Consider the following 13,569-nt stretch of genomic DNA (forward strand, 5'->3'; position numbering starts at 1 on the left):
TGGTTTAGGGGCAGCCTTTCAAACTTGCAGATGGCGGCTTTGAAAAAAAAAAGACACTATTGTTCTAGTACAAGGGGCAGATCTCAATGGAAATCGATGCAATACACATAATAAATTGAGAATTTCATCTCCTTGACACATAGAATGTGTGTTGTGTTGCTAGGAGTAACTAACCCATCCCTTGGGTTTGTTCAAATTTTTGTTCTGTGGCAGGTGTTAAATTTTGGGCTTGGCGGAAAAAAATATAGCCCCTTAGAAAGTTTGTGTTGTGAAAGTGAGACCGTCTAGAAAAAGCTCGTGATTTGCTAAACAAGGCAATGCATAGTTCGGGCACTGCCTCCTACATCTTACTGTAATCATATTTAATGCTCTCTGCATTAACTTTCGAAGGTTATAAATAGTAAATCAAAACATGTTCACATTAGTCGAAGAGGGTAGGGTACAACCTCAAATATTTTTTTTTTTTCAGTAATTAATTAGCATAAAAAATATTCCTTGCCCTGATTCATTAATGAAAAACTGTACAGAAAACTTGAATTAAACTACCTAAATTCATGGGGTGTAATAGTTATTTGCAACTTAGCAACGTTACTTTTTCTGCATGGGGAAATTAAGCAGGGGTAGATGTGATATCAACAAGTTTGTGATCTTGTTCCGTGATCTCGAACTATATATACTGACTCGAGTCGCTCTTATAACTTCCTCTTCGAAATTGTGATCTCGTTTTGATTTTTTTTTTTTATTTTTCTTTTTTTTTTTTGATCTAGTTCCTTAAATTCGACCCTTTGGATCCACTGATTATTCTACTAGTACAAGGGTTAATTATCTCATACTCTACAGATAATAAGTCAAAGTCAAATCAACTGTATCAGAATCTCCCCCTTCCCGCAGTCACGTAATAGATCTTGCATTTGCAGCATTAAGCTTTCACACGCAAGTTTTCTTATCTCCAGATCAAAGTTTTAAACAAGGGACAGGATCCTGGAATTAATCTTTAGAAATACGACCACATTCTTTGACGCTACAATCAACCTCCTTACCCCCCGACTTCCTTGTCATTGTCGATATTTACCACATTAAATTATTCCCTGTTTCAATCCGGACAAAGCATAGATTAGATTACGGAATAAAAAGTGCAGCTAATATAACCTGCATTTCAACGGAAAAAATAAGGGGGCAGACACTAAAAAATTATTCTTTTTGTTTGCCACATAAATTAAATTGATTGTTTGTTCTGGTAAATTGGGCTTTATTATTTGCGTACTTAATTTAGAAGCATAAACAAAAACAAAAATACCTCGTTGACCCTTGTTGAAACAATAGAGAGAGGAATTTGATAGCAGTTTACTGTACCTGTGCTTAATTATGCACCACCATTGATATACCTCATCATACATATATTTTACCGTATCACAAAAGTTTAACTACTGTTGACATCATTCTTCATAAGAAACAAGTGTGACATCAACGGAAGTTTTATTTTTATTTTTTTTTTTTCACAGATTTATTTGCAAAAAAAAGGAATTTCTATTTTTCCCAAGTTACACAAAACCAATTCTTTACGAAAGAATTTCACCACCTTTGTGCGAAACACACATGTTAAACAATAGACCCATTACACACAGGAAAAAAAAAGGATGATGGTTCCCCAATATATAAATAATTTCTTTTCACCAACCACAAGGATAGAGCAACCTATCCTTACCCCCAGCTACATTAAGCTAATAGAACGAGAAACTGACGCCTTTGGTAATAATATTTCGTCTACTTTCTCCTTTGAAACACCGCACACAACTTCATTAGATCCAACCGATTCTCTGTCAGATTCAAAATCTACCACATCTGACAGTTCAAGTCATATAGAGTCATCTTCCAGTACGACCGAATTTTCTGAGTCTTCCGATATTTCTTCGTCAATACCGTGGACTTCCAGTTCAGATCCAACTATTGAATCAGAAACATTGTCATCGGAAACCATAGATACTAGCTCCTCTGCAGACCATTCAAGCAGTAGTAGCGAGATAGAAACTACATCAGAAACTGAATCATTTTCGTCTATGGAAAGTTCCAGTGAAACATTCGCTAGCGAGACATCAAGTGATATTAGTCTGTCGAGTGAAGTAAGCTCTTCAGAAATTAGCTCTTCGTCAGAGATATCATCTAGTTTAGAGTCTTCGTCGAGTATGTCTTCCTCATCATCATCAGAGATATCCTCGTCCTCAGTGACGTCCTCATCCGAGATTTCATCATCATCAGAAATTTCATCATCATCAGAGATTTCATCATCATCAGAAATTTCGTCATCATCAGAGATTTCTTCAACAGAACATGAAAGTTCTTCATTCGAGCCATCTTCAACAGAACATGAAAGTTCTTCATTCGAACCATCTTCCACAGAAGCAGAAAGTTCATCAGCAGAGCCCAGTTCATCATCAGAAATAGAATCTTCGTCAATTACAGATTTTGAGGCCAGTTCATCCTTGGAACCTAGTTCTTCGGAAGTTAGTAGTACTGAAGAACCATCCAGTTCAGAAGCCTCAGAAAGTTCCGAGACATCATCAGAATCATCTTCATCTTCTTCTTCATCTTCATCATCGTCTTCTTCATCCAGTTCTTCATCGTCCCTGGTTGCAAAATCATCATCTACAAAATCACTGTCAAGTTTATTACTCACCAGTTCAACCACAACACCTTCCAGTACTTCTCACAGTATGACATCGTTTACCACATCGTTTACTTCTGTCATTAAACACCCTGATACTACAATTACTACAGTCATTACCGTTCCCACTTCTGCCAATGCCATTGAAGATACCCAATCTACTGCAGAAAGAAATTCCAAGTTAATTGGTGGTTTAGTTGGATCCATTGGTGGCACAATTGTTATTGGTGCATTAGTAGTGTTATTCCTTTTCCTCAAGAAGCGTAAGCGTGGACAATTGAGCAATCAAAATCCAGATTTCAATGGAGCAGCACATGAAGATGACGATGATGGTACCACTATTGATGATAAGCATCAAATTTACCATGACTCTGCTGTGGAAAAATCGAGATTTTCTTGGTTAACTGATATGTTTGGTGGTAAATTTGGTAGTGGTGGTGCGCATGGAGATTCGGAATCTAACTTATTGCAGCATAGTGCAGCTGCCGGTGCTGGTCTTGGACTTGGAGGGGCAGTTGCTGCGGCAAGATTGAAGAAAGAAAGAGACACTTCTCAACCATATGGAAGCACAGTTAATAATAATAACCAAAGACGTGATTTTGATCTCGGAGATGATGAATCGACCGATTTCACCTATCGTGGGGTTAGTAATGCTAATAATTTAGATTCGATATTCAAAGGTAGTGGTGGTAATACTTCCAATGCTCGAAATTCTACCATTCAAATGAGTACAAGGTCCTCGTCACTTGGAGGTGGTCGTGGTGGTAATGATAATAGTGGTATTAATTCAAGAATGAATTCATATGGCCACCCACGAGCAAATTCGCACGACTTTGATTTTCAAGAAAGAAGAGCACCTCCTACACCACATGGTACAGGTGCATTATCACACTTAACCCATTTACAATCACCAATTGAAGATCCAGGAAACACCAGTTCGAATTATAATACCGAGAATGAAAATACTAATGATTCAGATATTGATTTCGATTATGACGACGATGAAGATTTTGTCTTGCCAGGAGAACCACCTCGTAGACCTGGCTATTATGGTAATCACAATGTATTTTCTGATCAAGGTGGGTCAAATAATAACTCCGTATCCAGATTCCAAGAAGATCTTAGTTGACCTCAATTTTTTGCAGCATAATTTTGGCTTTTTAGTTCTTTTGTTTAATTTTTATATTTCGGTCTTTTAGGTTTTTTGAGTTTATATAGTTTAATATTGTTAATTTATTATTAGTATTTGCATTTAATTTTGATAATTAATTTATTATTTATTCACGTAAGTTTTTTTTCTCATAATGGGCATATTATGTACCTATACATAAAGAAGGGAATTAAAAGATAGAGGGTAGTCTACTTAAAGTAAAAGACCAGCAGCAGCACCAACAGCAGCTAATCCAACACCAAATTGAGCAGCAGCACCAGGAACTGGGGTTGGGGTTGGAACAGGAGTGGAAGTTGGTTGAGCAGAAGTGGTGGTGGTAGTGGTGTCATTACCGGATGGAGCACTAGTGAATTTACCAACAACTTGAACGGCAATAGCTCCATCTGGAGCTTGACCATCTGGATAAGAAACGAGGGCAAATCTAACATTAGAATAGTTGTATGGGTCGTTGATGTTCTTGGCAGCATAGAATGGGTCAACGCCTTCGGCTTTAAGAAGACCATTGTCATCAAAAGTAACAGTGGCGGCACCAGCAACAGATAATTGAGCAACGTTACCAGAGACTAAAAATGATTGTCTAAGTTCTGGGCCGCTACCGCCGAGCAGTATGAACAATTGCTTGTTTTCTTCGTCATATAACAATTCCTGGGATTGAGTATCTAAGAAGATATAGTTGATACCAGCACCTTCGTGGGTAGAAGTCAAACCCATACCGTTGACAGCAGTATCGTCAGACTTGACAGATAAAGTAACTGGAACAATGGCAGCGAGAGCATTGGCAGCGGCGAAAAGTAAACCAGTGGCTAAAGTAGTGACCTTCATAGCGAATGTTTATAAAATATAAGTTAAAATCTGGAGAGAATAGATAGTAGAGAAGGAAAGAAGAAGAAAAAGTAGAACACCTTAGTAAAACTTACACACTTTTTGACCTCTTTAAATAGTTGGGGGGAAATTTATGAATATGCCGGGAGATTCAACTTCGACGGACTGTATTTTTATTATCCATGTACCAAATTTAGAATCTGCTTCCGTTTTGGGCAAGGTTATTTACACTTTTGAAATTTGTTATGGGTGTAGAGATAATATTTTCTTGCATTGTTATTGATCTTTGCGCTTGTTTACGTATATTTGAGACAATGATAATATTTTTTAATGACGTGATGTTGCAATCTTCGCACATGGTCACATTTCCAGGTTATTTTTAGAATTTTTTGTTCTGTTTCTCTTACCAAAGTTGCATGATTTTGTTTTTTTTTTCCAGTGTAAAAGCAATCCCCGGCAATCACGGTAAAGGTTACTCTAACTTGTAGTTTCCAGTTTTTCTTGACATTCGACGCTGTCTAATGCAAGGTACCTGTGGGAAAATTCGACCTAACAACCAGCCATTAAATAATATTTGAAAACCGACCAGTAATGTGCCGCCTTAGGGACACTCAAACGAAGAGAAGATCGAGTGCCGTTTCTGGTGGGGTAATGCCTCGAGGCTGACATGATAACAAATTTCAGAAATAGCACCATATGCATTAATGCAGTGACCAAGTAGAAAAAACTTTGGTATGTGACCAGTTATAGAGTTTGAGAAGTTCTCATAACCATAGGTACGGGCTGCATGTGTGTTTACATATCGATAATTCTACTGTTACGTCAAGTACGGTGTGGCATAACATTGGATATATAGAGATTACCTCGTACATTAGGTAGAGGCTTTTTAAGCGATATGAATGGTTCAGCCCTTGCGGGGAAAGCCACCATTGTACTAGCATCTCGTTTTAGTTCAGATTTAAACTTTGTAGAATAAGCACTCTGAATTGTCACAAGGAGTGGAAGCACAAATTCTCAGTAGCAATCTGGTCTTCTCTGACACCAGTGTTTACTGTATTTGAACACTTGAAAAGTTTGAATTTTTGAGTTTTAACATCAAAGGGTTTGTTCGGGTTTGTAATGTTGTTCAATGGAGGAATTATTTCCTAATTCAACTCCAAGTAGTAATTAATGCATCGGGGCTTTTGCCATTTAATTACATTTTTTTTTATTTTGTGTTTCTATTATTTTATGAATAAAACAAAGAGATTTTGAATTGTAAACAACGATTTTTTATATCCCTTCCCACATTCCTTAAACAATGTTAATTGAGACCAAAATAGGATTAATTAAACAATATACCTAATTGGTGCATAGTTGGCAAGGCAATGTTTACCTATTTGCTGATATTTGAAACATCCCCCCCCCTCACCTCATAGTTCATGTGTGTAATACCACTCCCTAAAAAAGACTCAACAATACATGAAACAAAAAAAGTTTAACAACCTTGAAATGACTATTTCAAGTCAATTGCTCTCTGTATATCCTTCAAACACTGGTTGTGATATGCAATATTTCCAAACTTTTGAAAATGATCGTTGGAAACTGGTAGCGCATATACACGAACAAAAAAAAACCTTAAGTTTTCCACGGAGTTTAATCCAAATCAGGAAACTGTGTTGATTGAATCCCATGATTTGTAATTTGGGGGAAAACTACAGGGAAGAAGAAGTATGATATATCAACTAAGGTTCATTATATGGATTGTATTAAGTATTTTACATGTCAGGGGCGAGAATGTAACGCTGTCTACAACCACTACTGGATTGACTACCATATCTTCGAAGATCCCAACCCTGTCAAAACTAGCATTAACCAATATGGTGAAAAGTTTAACTGATACTATACAGCCAAAAAATACGAACTTAAATACAACTGCTACAGACGAGCCAAGTTCCCGTTTAAAATTCAACTCTAACTCAAAATCAATCACAGCATCAAATAACTCCAATCGTCAACAAATATCTCCTATTAAATTGGACATCCCTGTGTTTGAAACAGCAATTAGTTTTACTAAGCTTTCCTTGCCGTCAGCAAAACTACCCAAGGAATCATCTACAAGTCTACATATTTTGACGAGTGCAACCACACCTGTATTAGAACCAACTAGTTTACTTCAGCAGCCTAGAACAAACCAGTCAATATCACACGCGGAATTACTTCCCCTGCCAGTGGAGAACAATACCATAATAGACAATGTTCATTTCTTATCATTTGAAGAGTGGAAGAAACAGAAAATCATAGAGAAGAACAATCATACCCTGGCCTCTTCAATTCTGAGGATACTATCTTCTTCTTCCTCTTCTTCTTCTTCAATATCTACTGCATCCAGCATATCATCATCCAAGTGTATCTCAGCAAATAACACTTGCTCTACTCAAAGTCTCAATAACACATCAACCGCATCTAATTCACCTAATGGAACAACAATTGAAGAAGATGCCCTGGCGAAACCAATCAAAGAAACCGAAGGTAAGGTATACAAAGATAAGTTCAATTATGCATCAGTAGATTGTGCCGCAACAATAGTTAAAACCAACGCAAATGCTAAATCACCTTCAGCTATCTTGAAAGAAAACAAGGATTCATACCTTCTCAACCAATGTTCAATTCCTAATAAGTTTGTGGTGATTGAATTATGTCAAGATATTCTTGTTGATCTGGTTGTCATTGGTAATTTCGAGTTTTTCTCATCCATGTTTAAAGAGATTAGAATATCAGTAAGTGATAGGTTCCCCACCCTGAATTGGAAAGTATTGGGTGAATTCACTGCCAAAAATATTCGTGATGTTCAAAGTTTCAAGATTGAGAATCCCTTGATTTGGGCCAGGTATTTACGTTTGGAAATACTCAGCCATTATGGTAGTGAATTTTATTGTCCTATTTCTGTGGTTCGTGTTCATGGGAAGACTATGATGGAGGAATTTAAAGAAGATACTGAACAACAGCAACAGCAGGAGCAAAAGGAACAGGAACAGCAACAAGAAAAAGAGAAGCCTGAGTTGTTCTCCAAAGAGGAACCTCAAATGACCAATATTCTCATGCTTAATCAAACAGGTAATGAATGTCCCATAATTATGCCCCATTTGAAATTAAATGCATTTTTGAAAGACATAAACCAAACTCAAGACTATTGCTTACCTCAATCAGAACCAATTACATCAACTGCAATCCCCACCACACAAGAATCAATCTATAAAAACATTATGAAACGATTGTCGTTATTGGAATCAAACGCAACTTTGTCATTGCTCTATATTGAAGAACAACTGAAGTTATTATCTACTGCATTTTCAAATTTAGAAAAACGACAAACGGCAAATTTCAATGCCCTTATCAGTTCAGTAAATGTCACATTAATTAATCAGTTGACATCATTTAAAGAAGCATTCAATTCTCTTCACGATCAGTATGGGAATTTGTATGAAACCCAGTTACAATCTTACCACCATCTATTGCAAGACTCAAATAAGAAAGTTTCTACTTTAACTTCAGAATTAACCTTCCAGAAAAGAGTGACTGTGTTCAATAGTATCATTATTATTTGCCTTTTAGTGTATGTTATCCTTACCAGAGATACTTATATTGATGTTCAACAAGACGATGAAACTGAAGGGAAAGTCAGTACTCCTAGATCAACCCCATTCAAGAAATTCACACCTACTAAACGAAACAAATACAAAAAGGCATGATCCTAAATTTATTCTATTTACATGTAAAGTGTATAATTATGTACAAAAGGTCCAATAATAAGCTACTGGGGTAGGAAACATAAAAGCCTATTCTTATGGTTATGTCTAACCAAAGAGGTCATCAAAGTCATCACGGTTCCTTGAAGATCTTTCATATCCCTTTTTATAACCTCCTCTATTACCAGATCCTCTGTCACCTCTGTTGTATCCTCCTCTATTGTTATATCCTCTGTCGCCACCTCTGTTATTGTAACCACCTCTGTCACTGCGGGTGTAATTTCCGTAACTTCCTTGTCTTCCGCTGTTGTAACCACCGCCTCTGGAATATCCACCATCACGGTACCCACCAGCACTACCGCCACCACCACCAACGAAATATTCATCGGAGATATCACGACTGACTCTCTTTAATGAACCCTTCATAAATCCAGATAATCTAATTTTTGCATCGGCTTCACCAGTAACACGGCGGAAGAATTCCATATTTTCTTCAACTAATTTATTTAAATTTAATCTGTATTTATCACAGGTTTGGATCAAGAAAGAGAAATTAGGTAACATAAATTCCTTGGTTTCTTCATAGTCAGCTTGAACTTTGTAGATATCGTATTGGTGAATTTCGCTGGATTTAATCATTTCCTTAAAGCTGACTTGGGCCCTTCTGGCTAAAGTGTTGGTATAGGGTCTTTCACTCGTCGTTAAAAAGGTAACGGCCTTACCGGTCTTACCCGCTCTACCGGTTCTACCAACTTTATGAACATAATCAAGAGGGTCGTCAGAAACACCAAATTGGAAAACATGAGTAACTTCTTTAACATCGATACCTCTAGCAACAACATCAGTGGCAATTAACAAACCCTTTGGACAGTTTTTGAACATACGAAGGGCATTTTCACGACGGCTGACAGTCATTCCACCATGAATCTTGAGAAGTTGCGCTTCTCCCTTATGGCCAAACAATCTACGCTCAGAAGCAATACCAGCTTGACTGATTTGTTTCAAGTAATCTTCAAGCCAATCAACAGAAGTCTTGGTTGGAAGAAAAACAATACCACGGAAATGTTCTTCTTGCACGGCATCGGCAATGTATGAAATGGCGGTCTGGTATTTATCAATGGCATCTTCACATTCAACCAAGATCTGATGAATGTTTTCGTGAACATTTGGTTCATCGTCAGCAACGGTGTTAATATAATCATACTTTGGGTTAATGTGCTTGACAGCAAAGTTGGTCATACAGTCATCAATGGTAGCACTGAATAATAATGACTTCAACGGCTTATCAGGGTTAGCACGAACTCTCATAATACTGTCATGAATACTATCTAAAGTAGGTTCAAATCCAATGTCTAAAAGTCTATCGGCTTCGTCATAAACTCTGAACGAAAGAGAGTCAAATAATTCAGCAGCAGAACGGTTGTCTAGATCAGCGGCCAATCTACCTGGGGTGGCAATAACAATAGCTTCAGGGTCTCTCAAATTAATTCTTCCCGATCTACCACCAGTGATTAAAGCCACACGAGGTTTGCGGACTTTAGCAGGTAACTTGGAAATAACTTTGAGATATTCTTCGAAAATTTGTTGGGCTAAATCACGGGTAGGTGCTACCACCAAAGTGTCAACACCAGGGGTCTTTCTGGCGATGGCGCTTTCAAGAGTTGGGATGATAAACGTAAGGGTCTTACCTGTACCGGTTTTAGCACGACAAACCATACCCTTTTCAGTTTTTAAAAGGGGAAGCAAAGAAAGTTGTTGAATTGGAGTTAATGTATTGAAATTGTTACGCTTCAATGATTCGATTATACTAGCGCTGACCTTGCCTTCGAGATCAGCAGGAGTTTTAGGAATTGTACTTGGATCAATTGTGGTAGAAGGGGTTTCATTAAAATGAACTGTGCTTGTATGTAATCCACGTGATCTAAGGGAACACGTAGCGACAGGTCTAGCGCTGGTTGCGAATGACCGAGAAAGTTGTCTCAACGAGATCATTATAGACAACGACATGATTGCTATGATCTAAAGAGTACCAAGGGGATAAATTGGTTGTAAACTTTTTATTTAGTGAAAAAAATTCCGATGGTGAGATATTTTTTTACATTGTTGTGCACGTGATATATGTCATCTGATTCACGTCACATGATCACCCGAAAGTGAATTCTCCGAACCCTTAATTCACTTGAACCGCAACTTAAACCGGTCAACGACTGTTTATAAATATATCAAATCTCACACTATGCAACAAGCTAATGTTGGTTTCTTCTCAAAGATTAAGGAAAACTATAGCACAAAGTTTTCAAATTTGTCGTTGACAAGTGGACACACAGAGAAAGACGGTTCTTCTGATGACTCTACTTTAATTCATAATTCATTAGTTAAATACTACGATTCTAAGGGATTACCCTATCCCGAATGGTTGGGAGTGAAGGTTTCAGCTCAACCAAGAAACTCGCAATCACAGGGCCATCCACAGGGACATGCACAGGGCCAATTTCATCCCCATAGTCAACCGCAACCTCAATCTCAATTTCAACCAATTCGTCACAATAATTCATATAATAATAGTTACAGCCAGCAACAACAGCAGCAGCAACAACACCAGCAACACCAGCATCTCTATACCGAGAGAACACCTAGTCCAAACGAGACAACATCTTACAGATCGTCGAGTAGGTTACAAGACATGTACAACAAATCTCGTCAACAATCCTTGCCCGGATCTACGTATAGTTTACCAGCACAACACCAATACCAACAGAACAAACCGCAGCCGGCTAGAAGTAACAGTTATGTTTCACCTACTGGTTCAAGGTTAAGAGAGAGAATGCTTCAAAGCTCAGTGAGTATGAACACAGTGCCTCAAGCTCCTGGTTCACAGAATTCTACGTCAGGAACAAAACCTGGTTGGGGTAGACCACAGCACTAGAGGTATATCTTATTCGCTATTTAGTAATTTATAATTTCTTTCCCAATAGTTCCTTCCTTTTACAAACCAATCAGGTAATTTGTGAGTTTTTGGAAGTTTCAATTTCAATACACCAACATTTTCATAAACAATTGGGTATTTGTTTAAATTCTTGTAGTATTTGAAATCATATTGTCGTTTAACTTCTTCAATGTCAAATGGTGAATAAGTTCTACTCAGATCCTTGCGTTTAGACCATGACGATGGACCTTCATACGACGATCTTGTTTGGAGTGGAATAGGAGGAGGTGGCGGTTGTTGTTGTTGTTGTTGTTGTTGCATGGGACTTCTAAACTTGACATTTCTAACCAACTTAACATCAACTGATCGTCTTCTATCAACGCCATTTCCTCGTAATAAGTCATTACTGAAACTGTTGTTCCTACTGGATCTTCCTAATCCTGGCTGGGGTGATGTTCCTGGTGTTATCACCAAATCATCCAGATCCGTAGGTTGCATCTGCTTGTCTTGTTTTCTTTCCTCCACAAATTTAAGTAAATTCTCGGGAATTTGCGGCGAAGCTGAAAGCAAATCATCGTCCAAGTCGTCCATATCATCAACACTGGCATCATCAGAAATATCTTCATCTATAGAAACTCTATGCATTGATGGTGGTTTTAATGAATCTCGACGAGAAGTAGGCATGAGATATGGACTTTTCATATGGTTTGTAGGTGATAAATCTGTTTCCAAATCAATTGAATGTCGAGGCTGAGGTTGGTACATGTCCTTTGATTTCAGATACTTATGTTGCGGTAGTTGCTGCTGTTGCTGTTGTTGTTGTTTCATGGAATTGAAATTGCTGACTTCATACGACACTAATTCAATTTGTATCAACTCGAGGAAAGTTTCAGCAAAATAGTTGTTTTTATTTGAACTTCCCATATAGATTCTATATTCATTCAATATTGAATTAAAATTCCATTTTTGTATCTTTCTTAATATCCCGATTAAGGTGGATGTAGAATCAACTACCAACATGGGATACTTGTGATTATTCAATATCAACTCAAATGCTTGGATTATCACATTCTTCTCGATAACCATCCACTGCTCAGTTTTGTTCCGTTTACTCCCTAAACTTATAATATCTATTGTATTGTTTTTTGTCAGCTGCTTTTCGGTAATTGAGCCACGATGTTCTCCTGGTGTACTACGAGTTCTACTATGTCGACGTACATTCCGTTCTGTAGTGCCTTCAGTTCCAGTCAAATCTTCCTCCTCCTCTTCTTCCTCATCATCGGTCTTATTTCTGGTTCTATCACTAATCTTCAATCCACCAAGATTGAAGAGCTCAATTTTGTTATGTTCTATGAAATTATTTATCGATCTTGACGGTTTTTCAGCATCTAATATAATGATTGATTTAAGATTTAATGTCGATAAAAATGGCAAATTATCATTCTCCAATTTAGAACATCGATATAACCCTGGCTCAACAACTCCAAAGTTATTTGGTGATACTAACATTCCTTATCCTGATGAACCAAATAAAACCCCTGTATATCTTTGTGCTTTCTCTCTAACCGTTTTGATTGTTGGCTACCTTTTATGTGGTCTATTATTTTCTCCCGAAATTGATTTGTCCACGACAATTTCTTGGGTGCTACCAATCCGTAGTATGGAACTATATATCTAATCTAAGAGACACGAACATCACGTCCAAAGATGGTTTAGTCTCTAGACGAAACTTATATTATCTTGGAAATAGCTTTTGTAAATCAAATGTATATTGGCATATTTAAGATCTGATGTAGAAAAGTTCTTAGTTCTATAAATACAACTACAAGGTACAACTATGGCCGGTCTGAGCCACCAAAAACAAAGCAGGTTTAATGGTTTCCTTGACGGGTTTAAAGATTATTGGTGATATCAGTTACCTGGCTAATGTACTATAAGCAGACTTTGACCTTCTTAATACGTTCTAACTAGTAATTTCGGTGGTGTTGATATGTTCTGGAGTACTACTCCAGATAAGAAGACTCCTAGGGTTTTCTCGTATACATCTTAATATAGGCCTCAGTTCTGTTTCCTCTTTTAGGGTATCTTAAGTATCAATTAATTTTGTTCGTGTGAATTGATTTATGTTAATCTATGGTAATTGTCTACGAAAATTAATACAAAAGCATCTAGTTTCATATATTTAAACTATAAAGAAAAACAAGAATATAGGAAACAAAATTTATACATCGCAGGATTTGATTCTGGATGAATATTTTGT

General features: G+C 37.3%; 4 protein-coding genes across 4 annotated transcripts; 2 read left to right on the forward strand and 2 right to left on the reverse strand. All coding sequences in view use genetic code 12, as the record gives it.

The window, feature by feature from the left end:
• Positions 1-1,703: 1,703 nt before the first annotated feature.
• On the forward strand, positions 1,704-9,808 carry SPAPADRAFT_156436 (uncharacterized protein; the record flags this gene model as incomplete). The annotated part of the gene is made up of 2 exons (XM_007376921.1): positions 1,704-2,627; positions 6,872-9,808. 2 exons carry the CDS (start codon positions 2,058-2,060, stop codon positions 8,384-8,386), a joined length of 2,085 nt encoding a protein of 694 aa, XP_007376983.1.
• Positions 8,492-10,390, reverse strand: MSS116 (ATP-dependent RNA helicase; the record flags this gene model as incomplete). The annotated part of the gene is made up of 1 exon (XM_007376922.1): positions 8,492-10,390. One exon carries the CDS (start codon positions 10,388-10,390, stop codon positions 8,492-8,494), a length of 1,899 nt encoding a protein of 632 aa, XP_007376984.1.
• Positions 10,391-10,619: 229 nt separating this feature from the next.
• On the forward strand, positions 10,620-11,161 carry MSO1 (Mso1p; the record flags this gene model as incomplete). Its single annotated transcript, XM_007376923.1, has 2 exons — positions 10,620-11,112; positions 11,142-11,161. The coding sequence occupies 2 exons, from the start codon at positions 10,620-10,622 to the stop codon at positions 11,159-11,161; spliced, it is 513 nt and encodes a 170-aa protein (XP_007376985.1).
• A 157-nt stretch (positions 11,162-11,318) lies between these two features.
• Positions 11,319-12,818, reverse strand: SPAPADRAFT_141685 (uncharacterized protein; the record flags this gene model as incomplete). Its single annotated transcript, XM_007376924.1, has 1 exon — positions 11,319-12,818. The coding sequence occupies one exon, from the start codon at positions 12,816-12,818 to the stop codon at positions 11,319-11,321; it is 1,500 nt and encodes a 499-aa protein (XP_007376986.1).
• Positions 12,819-13,569: the final 751 nt, after the last annotated feature.

This window comes from Spathaspora passalidarum, assembly GCF_000223485.1.
Source record: "Spathaspora passalidarum NRRL Y-27907 unplaced genomic scaffold SPAPAscaffold_6, whole genome shotgun sequence".
Taxonomy (NCBI): Eukaryota; Fungi; Ascomycota; class Pichiomycetes; order Serinales; family Debaryomycetaceae; genus Spathaspora; species Spathaspora passalidarum.